The following is a 16006-nucleotide window of genomic DNA, read 5'->3' on the forward strand; positions in this document are numbered from 1 at the left end:
CCCTTTGGGATCCCTTCCTCTGCATGCTGTCATAATAGTTACTTAGTTCTAATATGTGCTGCTGTTACAACGTCTAGATGAGCTAACTGAATCACTGTGTGGTCTCAAGTAGACTCCTGCCTTTTTAAAACCATCATCCATCTTATTCATGTATGTAATCTATCAGATTGTGCTCTGATATTAGCTTCACTGTCTCAATGGTGATTGGTCAGTACTGTGAATAGAGATGCATCTATTTTCTTCATTTTGATCGCACCCAAAAAAATATGTTTCCTGAACTTAGACTTTTATTATTGTGCAATATATACTGTAACTACAATGCCTTCCATTTCCCCTGGCTGCTACTATTTCATGTTCATCCTTATTCATATAGACAGGCTATTATTGAAATATCTACATAACGTTATTCTTGTGCTTTTTGTTACATAACCAATTAATTGCAAGCTTTTTGCATTAGTCTATTTTACTTTTGATTAGATTTTTTACATCACATAGACAGTGGCTTCAGTGGACTCAGTTGGTAAAGCATGGCGCTTGCAACGCCAGGGTTGTGGGTTTGATTCCCACGGGGGACCACTACGAAAAAGTATGAAAAATGTATGCACTCACTACTGTAAGTCGCTCTGGATAAGAGCATCTGCTAAATGACTAAAATGTATATAGCAATGATATAGTGCATGTTGGAGAACAGACAACATTTCATGTGACATCTATTTTGGAATAGATAAGGGCAGAGCAAATGCAAAGTAAAAAAACAACTTAATTGTGCTTAACCCAATTTATAAGCATTAAACTCTAATATTGTCGTCAAGACAATAATGTAGTTATATTTGGAAATGTAAATGCTGTACATATTCTACCTTGTTATCTGTACATATTAACATCATACTGTAATACAGTATATATAAAGAGTTGTTTTTACATGCATTTATTATAATAATGTGGTCATAACATTCATCAATACTGTTGTTTATTTGATTATAAACATGTTTTTGTTACAAAATTACTATACTAATAACCCTGGTACAATGTCTACAAAATAAATGTATCTGATTTGCAGATGTCTTAGAGGTTCTGCTGCAGTGCATATCCCCTTGCTGTGTGTAATAAAGGCTTTATGTTCATATGTTACAGAGACATTCTATTAATTAGTATTTTTCTGTTTTATCAGTCCTTGTTTGGTGTGATATGGTCACACCGGGTGATTAACCTTTGATTACATGTTGAATAAGTTCAGTATAAGTGCTATCCTTTCGATTAAGAATGTGCATAACCACATCACATAATTAGTCATAATATTTTGTCTTTGGAAGGACACACATCATTTCAAAGAGCAGGTTGGCGGCAGTCAGTGCTGTATTGCCTGCAAAAACATAATTTTTTTGTTGTTGAAATGATGCTAAAAGTAAAACAGATTATTCAATGTGACACAAGAGTGCTAAGTACAGTACCTGTGGTGTCATAGGGTGGAGACACCTCCACTAAATCACACCCCACCAGGTTTAGGCCACGGCAGCCCCGGATGATTTCTAGTCCCTGGGTGTCACACACACAAAGAGGAAAACATAACACTGCCCTCTCTGTCAGCAGCTGCCTCCATCTAATATCTGTATTATAACACAGTAACAACTAAATATTCTACCAAATGTCTGTAAAACGACAAAAACAAAGGTATTTCCTTACTTGTATCGGTGTGAGACCTGCTATCTCTGGTGTGCCTGTACCAGGGGCGAAGGCTGGGTCTAAAGCATCGATATCAAAGCTGAGGTAGACTGGACCCGTCCCCATCTGAGTCCTAACCACAGCCATGAGAGGAGCCAGGGACTTGAACCAACACTCCTCCACCTGAACTACACGGAATCCCTACAGAGCACACACACAGAGAGAACACATACACACTTAGGGCACGATTCCCACTTAGGAATGTATGCCTTTCCTACGCACTTCTCAGTAGTTGGTATTCAGACTTACCTTATGAAGGTGCAGGCGTGGTTCCCTTGCGCACTGAATAAATATAATTCAACCACTGAAAACCCTCCCACTTGCTGGCGAACAGATTTTCTTGTGGTTTTCATTCAATAGGGTTTTCAGTACATTTATCTTAAGCCATCCCTTTAAATACGGTGTACCTTTAATTATAATTTTGTCGACAGACTAGAACACATTGAGAGAACGGGTTCAGAAAATAGGGATCAATGAAAGAAAGCCATCTAAATATATACATATTCGTCTCTGTTTCAACACCAACTGGTAGATTTTAAAATACTCTGATCTTATAGATTATTTAGGCACATTTTAGGGTTAGGAATGTATGTATGAATCATTAAAAAAAACTGGTTTGGAGAGCCTTTACACATGAAATATATTGATGAATCAAAAATACAGTGGTTTGAGTCATTCTGAATTTTTTTTTTTTTTATTTAACCTTCATTTAACTAGGCAAGTCAGTTAAGAACATATTCTTATTTATAATGACGGTCTAGCCCGGCCAAACCCGGACGACGCTGGGCCAATTGTGCGCCGCCCTATGGGACTCCCAATCACGGCCGGATCGTGATACAGCCTGGAATCGAACCAGGGTCTGTAGTGACGGAGATGCAGTGCCTTAGACCGCTGCGCCACTCGGGAGCCCAGGTAATAGGCTTTAACCCATGATAATGTTGGAAGATTAGTGTATATAGAATTATAATAGGGATAATAGTGTACAATAGTAGGCTATACCCTCGTCTATTGCCTGCACTAACCATGGAACTGTGTGATGACACAGCCAAATATTGCACCATGTGTCGGGTTCAAACTGTTAGGGCTTGGTCTGCGCTCTGCTCCATAACGATTTAATTAGCCTACATGTCTTTTTTAAATTTATGTTTTATATTATCAACTGTTACTTATTGAGCCCCACAGTGGAGGTGTCATAATACCGATAAAACCTAGCTGCCAAATAGGGAAATGGTTCTAATCGTTTTTCCACCATTCATTTTTTCCATAGGGGATTTTTAGAAACACTTAAAATACGGCCTGTGTTTTGTGTAGGCTTACCCTGGTGTGACGTTTTGATAACCATATAAATCTCTCTTGGCAAGGTGACTTTTATCAATATATGCGGCTCTATTTACTCTCAGATTCAAAAATGCTAAACGGCATCAAAGTAGATGTCATGCAAGACTACAAATCCCTGCAAGCTCCTGCACGTCATCGCTAGCTGACATCTTTGCTAACAGGTATTGTGTCAATTTAAAACTTGCACAAGACAGTTCACAGAATTGTCCATTGAAAGAAATGTAGCCAATGTATTAATTACAAAATGTTGCAAACATTAGATAGTTAATCCAGAGATTTTTACCTTTGCCTCAATTCGGCAGTCTTGTCCAGATCATCATGGCATTTGTCATTCTTTATGATAGCCACATTAGCAGCTAATTAGCGTTTCATTTTGGGGGGGGTAAATACAGGCGAATATATTGATAAAAGTCACCTTGTCCTAGAGAGATTTACACGGTTACCAAAATATCACGCCAGGGTAAGCCTGCACGAAACACAGCCCTTATTTGAAGTGTTTCTAAAATCCTCTATGGGACAAATTAATGGTGGAAAAACGATTTTAACCATTTCCCTGTTTGACCGCTATTTATCATCACTCCATTTGTCTTGTCTTCAATCACACACACCTGGTCCTTATTCCCTCATTAGTCATTGTATAAGTGTTCCCTCTGCTTCCTTGTCTGTGTGAGTGATTGTTATTTGTGGAGGTTAGTGAAGCTCGGTGGAGTCCGTGTATTTTGTATCGACGGGAGATTTCCTGTGTGCCTTGAATTTTCAAGTGCGCCTGTTTTGTGCCCTGGAGTGTGTTTGACGCATTTCTGCATAAACCTGTATTTTTGCGGATTAAAGCCTGTGTTTCTGTGATTTACCCTCCTGCGCCTGACTTCTTCCACACCACCTCATCACAGAATCACCCACCCGCTATGGAGTCAGCGGGAGATGAGCGCATGCCTGGAGTCGTGGCAAGGGTCCAGGAGCATTCCACGATGCTGGCCAGCTTGGGGGAAGCGAGTCCAGGTAGTCCAACGCCTGGAGAGGAGAGAACCCGATCTGTCAAGACCAGCTGGCCAACCGGATCCAGCCACCTACACTCAGCACCCGGAGGGATCCAGATATCCCGACCACAGGCTTTTGATGGGGGATTCCTCCTCCAATTGGAGCTTTACTTCGCCAGCATCAGGCCGGAACCATCGGAGCGGGAGAAGGTGTCCGTCCTCGTTTCCTGCCTCTGTGGGAAAGCCCTGGAGTGGTCCAACGCAGTGTGGAACGAAGGAGGAGCCGCGTTGGAGGACTACAGGGAGTTCGCTCGCCTCTTTCGGGTGGTTTTCGATCACCCGCCCAAGGGTCGAGAGGCGGGTGAGTGACTGGTCCACCTGAGGCAGGGGACGAGGACCGCGCAGGACTTCGCCTTGGAGTTTCGGACGCTGGCAGTGGGGTCCGGGTGGAACGAGCGGGCCCTGATCGACCAATTCCGGTGCCATCTGCGGGAGGACGTCCGACAGGAGCTAGCCTGCCGGGACACCATGTTGTCCTTCAATAAATTGGTGGACATGGCCATTTGGTTGGACAACCTGCTGGCAGCCAGAGGACGTCCTGGTAGGGGTCTGCCCGTTTCAACCCCGGAGGACTCGGATCCCGAGCGGATGGAGCTGGGTGGAACCGCCAGCCGAGAGAGCGGAGGAGGACAGCGACAGTGCCACTCTGGTGGCACGAAGGGACAGTACATCACACGTCATAGTCAACGTTCTTTTGGGCCTGGAGGCGGCAGGCAGGGCACTCACGCATCACCCCAGGTATCGAACACCCACACATGTTCAGAGCCCTCTGTTGCGCACTGTACCCTACCTATCTACTTTCCCGATCACATGGTAGTTCCCCAGTGTAAGGCGCTAGGTCGCAGCTCCCATTACATCTCTGTTGAAGGGTGGGCCGTCCCGGCTCCGCTGGTCTGCTGAGTCTGACCTGGCCTTCAGGAAACTGAGGGGTCTGTTTACCTCAGCCCCGGTACTGGCTCACCCCAATCCATCACTTCCGTTCGTAGTGGAGGTGGATGCGTCCGAGGTAGGGATAGGGGCAGTCCTGTCCCAACGCTCGGGCACGCCACCCAAGCTCCACCCCTGTGCCTTCTTCTCTTAGAAGCTCAGCCCAGCGGAGCAGAACTACGACGTTGGTGATTGGGAGCTGTTGGCTGTTGTCCGAGCCTTGACCGTGTGGAGGCATTGGCTTGAAGGGGCGAAACACCCTTTCCTCGTCTGGACGGACCACCGTAACCTGGAGTACATCCGGGCAGCAAGCAGGCATTACACACACATCCATCTCCACCTCAGTGTCCAGCTGGGCTGCGGTACGTACCTGCTCTTATCCGTGATCGTCTAATCTTCTGGGCACACATGTCACCCTCCTCTGGTCACCCAGGTATCGGCCGTACAGTATGCTCCTTGAGCGGAAAGTACTGGTGGCCTACCTTGGCTAAGGACGTGAGGGTGTACGTCTCCTCCTGCTCGGTGTGCGCCCAGAGTAAGGCACTTAGGCACCTCCCAGCGGGTAAGCTACAACCATTATCAGTTCCACAACGACCATGGTCTCATCTTAGTATTGATTTTCTGACTGATCTTCCCCTCTCCCAAGGTAACACCACCATCCTGGTCGTTGTGGACCGCTTCTCCAAGTCCTGCCGCCTCCTTCCTCTGCCCGGTCTCCCCACGGCCCTGTTTACACACGTCTTCCGGCACTACGGGGTACCAGAGGATATAGTGTCTGACCGAGGTCCCCAGTTCACGTCCAAGGTCTGGAAGGCGTTCATGGAACGTCTGGGGGTCTCGGTCAGTCTGACCTCTGGGTTCCACCCCGAGAGTAATGGGCAGGTGGAACGGGTAAAATTCTGCCCACGTTCACCTCCAACGCGCCGTCAGAAGGCCACCGCTGACCGCCACCGCAGTGAGGCCCCCGTCTTTGTACCGGGGGATTGGGTCTGGCTCTCGACCCGGAATCTGCCCCTCCGCCTGCCCTGCCGGAAGCTGAGCCCGCGGTTTGTGGAGCCGTTCAAAGTCCTGAGGAGAGTCAACGAGGTCACTTATAGGATATTACTTCCCCCTGATTACCGTATTAACCCCTCGTTTCATGTGTCTCTCCTCAGGCCGGTGGAAGCTGGCCCGCTCCAGGAGTCTGAGGTGCGGGAGGTCCCTCCACCTCCTCTGGACATCGAGGGAGCCCCGGCGTACTCTGTCCGTTCCATCCTGGATTCGAGGCGTCGGGTGGGGGGCCTTCAGTACCTCGTGGAGTGGGAGGGGTACGGTCCGGAGGAACGGTGCTGGGTCCGGGTGAGGGATATCCTCGATCCCTCCATGTTACGGGATTTCCACCGTCGCCATCCGGATCGCCCTGCTCCGCATCCTCCTTGCCGTCCCCGAGGCCGGGGTCAGCGCGATGCTGGAGCCGCGCGTCGGGGGGTACTGTCACGACTTCCGCTGAGGCTGCCTCCCCTCCTTGTTCGGGCAGGTTTCGGCGTTCGGCGTCACTGGCTTACTAGCTACTGCCGATCCATTTATCATCACGCCATTTGTCTTGTCTTCAATCACACACACCTGGTCCTTATTCCCTCATTAGTCATTGTATAAGTGTTCCCTCTGCTTCTTTGTCTGTGTGGGTGATTGTTATTTGTGGAAGTTAGTGAAGCTCGGTAGAGCGCGTGTATTTTGTATCGACGGGAGATTTCCCGTGTACCTTGTATTGTCCAGTGCGCCTGTTTTGTGCCCTGGAGTGTGTTTGACACATTTCTGCGTAAACCTGTATTTTTGCAGATTAAAGCCTGTGTTTCTGTGATTTACCCTCCTGCGCCTGACTCCTTCCACACCACCTCATCACAACAGCATTTCATAAACTTTACTGTGGGAAAGTTGATGTTGATATGCTTCAGTTTGCTGCCATAAGACTGGTTTCACATTTGTCTCCAGTGATTCTAAGGTAAAATATATCTAAAACAAGTGTCATTTATATTTACAATTCCCTTATCCAAAAGGATTACTCATTTACCTAGCTCTTACCAATAGCTCTTATCAATAGCTCTTATCAAATTGTAAATTACAGTGCATGGAGAATAATGTTATTTCTATAGATTTTTAAAAAAGTAGATTGCTTTTTCCACTTGGAACTTGTAGGTTCGCTAGACCTTATTTATGGTTTCCTCGCATGTAAAGGTGGTGGAATTATTAGGGAATTAAGTCAAGGTCAGAATACGGTGTATCTGTAGACACACCTCCGCCACACCTTCAACTCAAGGTCAGAATACACAGAGAACCAAGTGCATAAAAAGAGAAAAACGTTCCATTTACGCGCACTTAACTCAGGTCGGAATCAGCGTCATTGAGAGATAAATTAATAATATATAATGTTTCTTATTTGACCTATTTTTTACTTTTGTGAATGTTTGTGTCGCCCTACGCGAGGACAACCTCTACACACAGTGAAGTGAGTACCTGTGCTCGGCTCCACTCATAGGCATCAGGTGAGTAGCCTGTCCCACGCAGGCCTATCTGGACAACCCTCTTGCAGTCCAGCAGGCCCTCCTCCACACAGCGCCTGAAGGGCGTCCCGTGGCCAATCTTCTCCCCCAGGACCACGTCACTTGTGTCGGCATGAGCATCCACATGGATAAGACCCACAGGGCCGTGTCTGACAAACACAGGACACAAATGTACTGTTTCACGGACATCGATTCAGCCTAGTCCTGTGCCAAAAATTGTGCTGAACAGAGATTCTCCATTGAAAGTGCTTTTTAGTCTAGGACTAAAGGACAAGTTTGTTTTTGTTTTAACCAAATCACAATTTTTTATGTTTACATGGCATGTTATTGAAGTGTCCAGACACTCTTATTGCCATTTCACTTGGTTTTGAGAAAATTACCCGACCAGCGATAGACTACCTCAGCTTAATTCTGCAGTATCGGGGCAGTGACGAAACATGAACAAAGGCTCCAGAAACACCCAAATATGTCATTTTAGAAACGGAAAAGCTCTCAGTATAGCGATGCAGGTCTTTAGATGTTGTACACATTGTGTCATTGAGCAAATGTACATTCCATTATGTTGGACTTGAGCGATAGTATTCCGTGTGCGACCATGCACGTACTTTCTATCAGCACAATGGGGACTAGAAAACACTTGCATGCTCGCACACCGATAGTGCAGAACGAGCATGAGGAACGAGCATTGTGGGGTACATTTCTCAAAACCAAGTGAAATCGCAAAAAAAGTATCTGGACAATTCTATAACATGCCATCTACATCAAAACTATAGTTTTTTTTTTTTTTTAAGCGAACCTGTCCTTTAATCTGTCCAGGAAACTGCCACTGAAAGTATTCGTTATTCTAGCATTTGACAAATGTAGGCCTACTGGTACATCACTTACTTCTCAGCAACTGCTTGGAGAATAGGGTATGCTATGGTGTGATCACCACCTGTTAAAAGACCGAATAAAATGTAGCCTATCCAGTTAAACATACACCAAATAGAACTTTAGTGTGTCATGCCAAAACCTTGTAACAGTAACCTTTGTATAAAAATTGTCAGGAAGGTTCATAAGCAGGGCAAAGATTAATCATTCAACATTAGCCTAAATGTGTGACGAGGAGAGAAGAAGAAGCAGGTGTTGTTTTGAGGCACATCTGAAAGGAATAGCGATCACTGCTGAACTGTAGTTAGTAGGCCTTTGCTATAATGTCCAAAATCACTTTCCTCACATCTCAGATTGCATAGTGCAGAAAGTGGTCCTCCTCCTCACCCATAGTAAGGGGGATACAGCCCGTGGCCAGGATTGTACGGTAGGCCTCCCGGATTCGTCTGCAGGTGTCCTTTAGGTCATACACATTGACGTTGACGTCCCCAATATCAGCCACCATCAGAGACTCATAGGGGGCTGCCCGGGTGCCACTGTTGTAGGCCCTCAACATGGCCGACTCTGCTCTGATCTGACGGGGGCCAAATCTGTAAAGGACCATGCATTGTCCTACTTTTAAATAACATTGGTTGTAACAAGCAGAATTAGTTTGACACATTCTCTCAACTGAACAATCACTAGATTTAATTCATAAATTAAATGTGTACATTATACTACAAATATGACTCAATTTATAGAATATAAAAGGTAAAAATGCACATCTACTGCAAATGTGCGAAATGGATTTCAAATAAATTATTCTGCAAATGCTTACAAAGTATAGCCTGCTATGCTCGTACGAGTACAATATTGTACCGCACAGTATTTGCATAGATCAGGCTTTGCAGAAGTAGGCTACCTTGTCCCAGGTCGGTTGGAAGTACCAGTATCGATTGGAACACCAACAAATGCTGCATCAAGTCCATCTGCGGTCTCTTGGTAAGGTAACTTGCCCATTGTAGCAATTCCAGAGACCCTCGCTACAAATTCGGCGCTCGGGGGAACGTTGTAGCGCTTTCCTGAGCAAAGTCGTGCAGGGGTGATACATGGACGTCGCCTGTCGTGTGTCTTGTTGCACACTGCTAAAAATTCTGAAAAGTTATAGGTATTTCTTATACATGACCGCCATAACGTTCCCCGAATGCCAATTCGACTCGTTTTCAAAAGAGACAGCATACTTTCAATAGATATAACCTCGTAGTGGTGACTTTTGATTTGAGTTTCTGAACTTCTGGGCTTGTTTTTGCGTTGCGTTTACAGTTCCACAGATCTGTTAAGTACATGGATGGACTCGACAGGCATTTGGCCCGTGTTTTGGCCTATGCTTTCAGCATGTTCATATGATTGGAGATCTGTGCACAACCAGAGCTCTCTGACAGGCAGACACGTTCTAGCAGTAAAAGGGGGTGATGGGAAATGTATTTTATTTATCATGACCAGTAGCCTAGTGTACAATCTTTGCTAGATAACAAAATGCATTATTATTTTGCTATTAATGCTAGGGACTCACGGAAAAACCAAGTTCAAAGACTTAACACTTTATTATAATCTTTGGATAATATGTATTATCCACTACATTCAGTGTTTATTAAAAACATTCTCACAATAAAAAATGTAGCTTCACAAAGTGTTTGTTGTCAGGGACAATACTCATTCTGTAATTTTTATAGGACTATATTCTAAATGTCCCATGAATAAAATGCCTTTTAACTAAATTTGAAATACAGTCTGATCTGATATTGCTATTAAATCTGAACTGATATTCTGCTACATAACCGTCTGGAGATAATTAGATGCTTTATAATATCATCCTTGACATACAGTAAATACAGTGACTACTTCACGGTCTTAATCAAATAGAGGCTATGGAATAGTCTATATGAGATGTGATGATTAGGAAAATAGACAAACCAAACAAAGGTGTAAACCTCAAGCATGTCACTGACCAGGTCCAAACCGGACATAAAGTGCAAACAATTCCCAAAATAAATGTCAATCCCCTAACATACGGTGTCTAGTCTTACCATAAAATAAAACGGCCTTATATTTGTTTCCTGAAAGCTCGATACACAGGGGTGGAAATGGGGAGAGAAACTTTATATTGGTGGGTTCCCACAACTTCACAGTGACCTTCCACCCCTGACACTAAATTTACCTACATTCAAACTCAATGGGTTAGAGCAGAATTATACCATATATAGACATACACTACCGTTCAAAAGTTTGGGGTCAAAAGCAATTTTTTTTGTCCATTAAAATAACATCAAATTGATCAGAAATACAGTGTAGACATTGTTAATGTTGTAAATGGCTATTGTAGCTGGAAACTGCTGATTTTTAATGGAATATCTACATAGGCTTACAGAGGCCCATTATCAGCAACCATCAGACCTGTGTTCCAATGGCACATTGTGTTTGCTAATCCAAGTTTATCATTTTAAAAAGGCTACTTGATCATTAGAAAACCATTTTGCAATTATGTTAAAGAAGCAATAAAACTGGCCTTCTTGAGACTAGTTGAGTATCTGGAGCATCAGCAATTGTCGGTTCGATTACAGGATCAAAATGGCCAGAAACAAATAACTTTCTTCTGAAACTCGTCAGTCTATTCTTGTTCTGAGAAATTAAGGCTATTCCATGCGAGAAATTGCCAAGAAACTGAAGATCTCGTACAACACTGTGTACTACTCCCTTCACAGAACAGCGCAAACTGTCTCTAACCAGAATATAAAGAGGAGTGGGAGGCCCTGGTGCACAACTGAGCAAGAGGACAAATACATTAGAGTGTCTAGTTTGAGAAACAGACGCCTCACAGGTCCTCAACTGGCAGCTTCATTAAATAGTACCCGCAAAACACCAGTCTCAACGTCAACAGTGAAGAGGCGACTCTGGGATGCTGACCTTCTAGGCAGAGTTGCAAAGAAAAAGCCATATCTCAGACTGGCCAATAAAAAGAAAAGATTAAGATGGGCAAAAGAACACAGACACTGGACAGAGGAAGATTGGAAAAAAGTGTTATGGACAGACGAATCGAAGTTTGAGGTGTTCGGATCACAAAGAAGAACATTTGTGAGACTCAGACCAAATGAAAAGATGCTGGAGGAGTGCTTGATGCCATCTGTCAAGCATGGTGGAGGCAATGTGATGGTCTGGGGGTACTTTGGTGGTGGTAAAGTGGGAGATTTGTACAGGGTAAAAGGGATCTTGAAGAAGGAAGGCTATCACTCCATTTTGCAACGCCATGCCATACCCTGTGGACGGCGCTTGATTGGAGCCAATTTCCTCCTACAACAGGACAATGACCCAAAGCACAGCTCCAAACTATCCAATAACTATTTAGGGAAGAAGCAGTCAGCTGGTATTCTGTCTATAATGGAGTGGCCAGCACAGTCACCAGATCTCAACCCTATTGAGCTGTTGTGGGAGCAGCTTGACCGTATGGTACGTAAGAAGTGCCCATCAAGCCAATCCAACTTGTGGGAGGTGCTTCAGGAAGCATGGGGTGAAATCTCTTCAGATTACTTCAACAAATTGACAACTAGAATGCCAAAGGTCTGCAAGGCTGTAATTGCTGCAAATGGAGGATTCTTTGACGAAAGCTATGTTTGAAGGACACAATTATTATTTCTAACCTTGTCAATGACTACATTTCCTATTCAAACTATTTTCATGTATGTTTTCATGGAAAACAAGGAAATTTCTAAGTGACCCCAAACGTTTGAACGGTAGTGTATATGTCTCTGGGTTAGACTCTGAGAGGACCTAAAGAGACATGATGCTGGCACTGCCCTGTTCTCGTCCGTACATGAGGAAGCTGACAGCCAATCGGAGGTCTTCCAGGTCCAGGTTAGACAGGAAGCACCTCTGTAGGTCCGCCTCCACCGAGCTCCCACTGGGGCTGCAGCCCCTCAGGAGCACCATGGCAGACTGGCACAGCAGCCAATCAGCTAGCTTCTTCATGCCAGCGCTGTCCTGATTGGCAAGGGCACGCCTTCCCCAGAGGCTCAGATGCAGCATGTTGGCAGCAACTCGGGCACTGGGGCGCTGCAGAGAAACAACAATAGGAGCATGGGATTCTCTGACAGTGTACATAATGACTTCCAATACTAATCACCAAGCCCTTACGTAGTGAATGAGTACTGCATAATGAACAACTTTATCTTGTTTATCTCACAAATACTCTCTGAGAAACACTGAGAAATTAGAAAATCATTGTTAACATACCCTTCAGTGAAGTGAAGGGCAATATAATCTAATAAAATTCCTTATTAGACTCTGTACCTTATTGGGGTTCCTACGCAGAAGCAGCTTGACGACTAGTTGCATGTCAGCTGAGACACTGGCAGGCAGGGCAGGGAGCTGGATCTCCTGGAAACTCCTGCTGTCCAGTCCACCTGCTCCATAGAATGGGTTGGCCTGGCCAAATATCTCATAAGAAATGGCCCCGACAGCCCATGCATCTGCCTTGCTGTAATCGATGACCACACCCTGCCCAGGAACTGCAGTGACAACCTATAGAGAGATAGAGGTGTATTTTAATCCCAGAATCCAGAAAATGTTTCCATTTATGTTAACCGTCTGTCACAAGAGACTATGTGTATTTTAACTTTTATTTCCAAAAAAAGCTTGTATGAATCTTGATTGTATAGGTTGTGGTTTTCTATTTCTCTGATGATAGGAGCTTACCTCAGGTGCCATCAGGCAGGTGTTACCTCCTCTGTTCACCCACATAGTGTTGAAGGGTAGCTGGAGACTAGAGTCACTCTGAGCCAAGCAGCAGCCGAAGTCTGTGATCACCAGGCGGGGGCAGCCCTCTGCACAATAGAGATGCCAAATGTCAATAGGATTATTCGATTAAAACTAATACGATAAGCATTATTAATGAATTAATTAGTATCACAGGTAATATCTTCATTTGAGTTTGGAGAGAGCAAAAACATCAAGACAGAATTCTGACCATGTCTTTTGTAAATTAATCTCATATTTAACTTTTAAAAAACATGGCAAAGCTTAATGACACTCAGTATACCATGCCTGAGCTTGCCCTGTTGCTCTCTCTCTCTCTGACCTGAGTCAAACTCCAGGAGCACGTTGTCTGACTTAAGGTCCCTGTGAGCGATGCCCTGTCTGTACAGGTGGTCGACCCCCTCTAGCAGCTGCATCACCATCAGAGAGCCCTCTCTCCTGCTGGGCACATTCACCTCCAGGTACTGACGCAGGGTGCATGGGTAACTATGGAAACAGGGGGAGGAAAGATCAGTATACACTAGGTTGGGTGAATATATAACTACTGGGATGGACAAATCTGCACACAAAATGGTCCGGTCCGGTAAAAAACAATTGCTTTTTAGTCCAAGAGTTGACTTAATCTGGGGCTGGGACACTGAGATACAGCTGGAGGATGGATGTGGGAGAATTATCCTTACTTCTTCATGACCAGGAACAGAGTACGGTTGTTGCCCAGGCCCTCAGGGTTGAGTCTGGCTGGCAGGACATCAGGGTACTCCTCATAGGCACCGGGTAGAAGGGGTACATCCGCTGTGAATGCCCGGAACACCCTGATCACGTTGGGGTGGGCAGAAACCCTCTTGGGCACTTCCCCAAAATACCTGCAAAACAGACCAACGGAAATAAAACTTGAAATGCACTCTTTTGATGCATGGCAAAACACTCTCAAAATATGTTGGGCTATTCTGTGTCTATTGAAAGTAAGTTGATGCAGTGACTGATTGCTGATACTAACCCGTTTAGTGCAATCTGTTCCTCTTTTTCCTGTTTCATGGCGAGAGGGCCTGCAGGGACCAGCTCCTGGGACATGGATCTCAGAATAGCCTCGCTTGATGAACCAGCCTGCAGGAAAGACAGTCTTATTACTATGCCAATTGCATGCTGAACATAGCCTATATTCTATAGTAATATTTAAAAACCAAAAGTAACAATCACACTCTCCCTGTGCCCCAATAATCTGTCATTTTTTCTGAAGTGTAGATTGGTGTAAGAAAGGGCTAGATGGTTTCCACCAAATGTCTTATACCAGTCCTCTCACTTTAAATCCATGAAGGAAAGTGAACAAGTGCACACTTCTGGAAAAATGACATTATCTTGACAGACACCAACCCCAAAGTTCCACATCATCTTGACAGCTAGAGGATAGATGCCCAGGGAGCCGGAGGGGCTCCTCAGAGACCCAGTGACCACCTCTCCTTCATCTTCACTGGGCTGGTCCTTTAGCTTCACCAGGGAACACTGGTCACTCTCCCTGTCCCTGGGCACAGCGAATGGAGCCGCAGCTTCATACACTGCAGCGTTGGAGCCTTTCCCTATCTGCTTCCCAATAAGGTAGTCCTCCAGCTTGTATCCCGAGGCAAAGGACTTGAGAGGACTGGGGTACTTCTTCTTGGTAAACACAGCCTTTAGAGAAGAGGTAAAATGTAGGCCTTTTAGATGAAATAACACATTTTTATTAACAACGTTATTAAAATATTATTAGATATGTAATTATTATTATTTTATTTTACTAAATGTCATATTTAAATGAGATATTCCTGTCCAGACTAAAGATAAAAAGTGACGACTCACAAAAGGGCATTTTTTCAACAAATCAATAAAATATTTTACATTGTAGATAGCTAGCACTTGTATATCAATTTGTTGTCAACATCCATGTTGTTTACCTGGATTTCCTGGCATGTCGCAGCACTCCTTCGATCATCCTCGAGCTGTTGTTCGATCAACCCCACACCGAAACCGAAAGCCAAAAACACTACTCTGTTTCTTGGCGAGCCGCTGCCCCCAAACCTCCTGAAACCACCGGACTGCAGCTGCGCTGCAAGACCCCCCAACGACATGCGGAAATATCGGTACCGAACTGGCAGGAAAGTCTGAGGCTGAACGGTTCGGCCCAGTTGGCCTACACGAAGACGCTCACCTCGGAACTTTGCTGCAAGTCGACCAGCAGGTTTGAGGAGACCTAGCTGGATAACCGATCGTCCCAACTCCACCCCACGGTTGATGGCATGTTTTACAGACATGCTTTACCAATAAATGGTCAGTTTCGCGATGTTTTTACTTTCTCCGTCAGTCCTCGTCGTTCATAGCATAACGTTACACAACACAAGGACGAATCGTTATGTCAACAAACTGGAACAGCCACAGAGAACGTGCTTGTTAGTGTCACGTTACGTTCTTTTTTTACTTGACCTGTTTTTAGAATTAAAGAGACAATGCCACAATGACAATGTTACTGGTGTCAGCAAATGATGCAAATAGGCCTAAACACAATCACAACTTTACACAAATGTCCTAAAATATTGTAATATGTGTAATACATCAAAAAGTATTTTCAACATTGATACTTCAAACAAACACTCCCAAATCATACACATACAAATAATAATGTGAATAGGAACTATTACAGACTACAAAGGGAAGCACAGCCGGGAGCTGCACAGTGACACAAGCCTACAAAACCACTTCTATGCTTGCTTCGAGGCAAGCAACACTGAAGCATGCATGAGAGCACCAACTGTT

General features: G+C 44.6%; 2 protein-coding genes across 2 annotated transcripts; both read right to left on the minus strand.

Moving 5' to 3' along the window:
• Window positions 1-912: 912 nt before the first annotated feature.
• Window positions 913-9755, minus strand: agmat (agmatinase (putative)). The gene is made up of 7 exons (XM_084184415.1): window positions 9336-9755; window positions 8822-9024; window positions 8450-8498; window positions 7518-7713; window positions 1684-1863; window positions 1452-1536; window positions 913-1363 (listed from the first exon to the last, which is right to left on the minus strand). The coding sequence occupies exons 1-7, from the start codon at window positions 9650-9652 to the stop codon at window positions 1287-1289; spliced, it is 1107 nt and encodes a 368-aa protein (XP_084040541.1). The 5' UTR covers window positions 9653-9755; the 3' UTR covers window positions 913-1286.
• Window positions 9756-9883: 128 nt separating this feature from the next.
• pink1 (PTEN induced kinase 1) lies at window positions 9884-15624 on the minus strand. Its single transcript, XM_084184480.1, has 9 exons — window positions 15151-15624; window positions 14594-14887; window positions 14220-14326; window positions 13903-14085; window positions 13545-13708; window positions 13163-13290; window positions 12758-12988; window positions 12282-12520; window positions 9884-11761 (listed from the first exon to the last, which is right to left on the minus strand). Exons 1-9 carry the CDS (start codon window positions 15505-15507, stop codon window positions 11698-11700), a joined length of 1767 nt encoding a protein of 588 aa, XP_084040606.1. The 5' UTR covers window positions 15508-15624; the 3' UTR covers window positions 9884-11697.
• Between the last annotated feature and the right edge of the window lie 382 nt (window positions 15625-16006).

This window comes from Coregonus lavaretus (genome assembly GCF_964263955.1).
Source record: "Coregonus lavaretus genome assembly, chromosome: 20".
In the NCBI taxonomy this organism is placed as follows: domain Eukaryota; kingdom Metazoa; phylum Chordata; class Actinopteri; order Salmoniformes; family Salmonidae; genus Coregonus; species Coregonus lavaretus.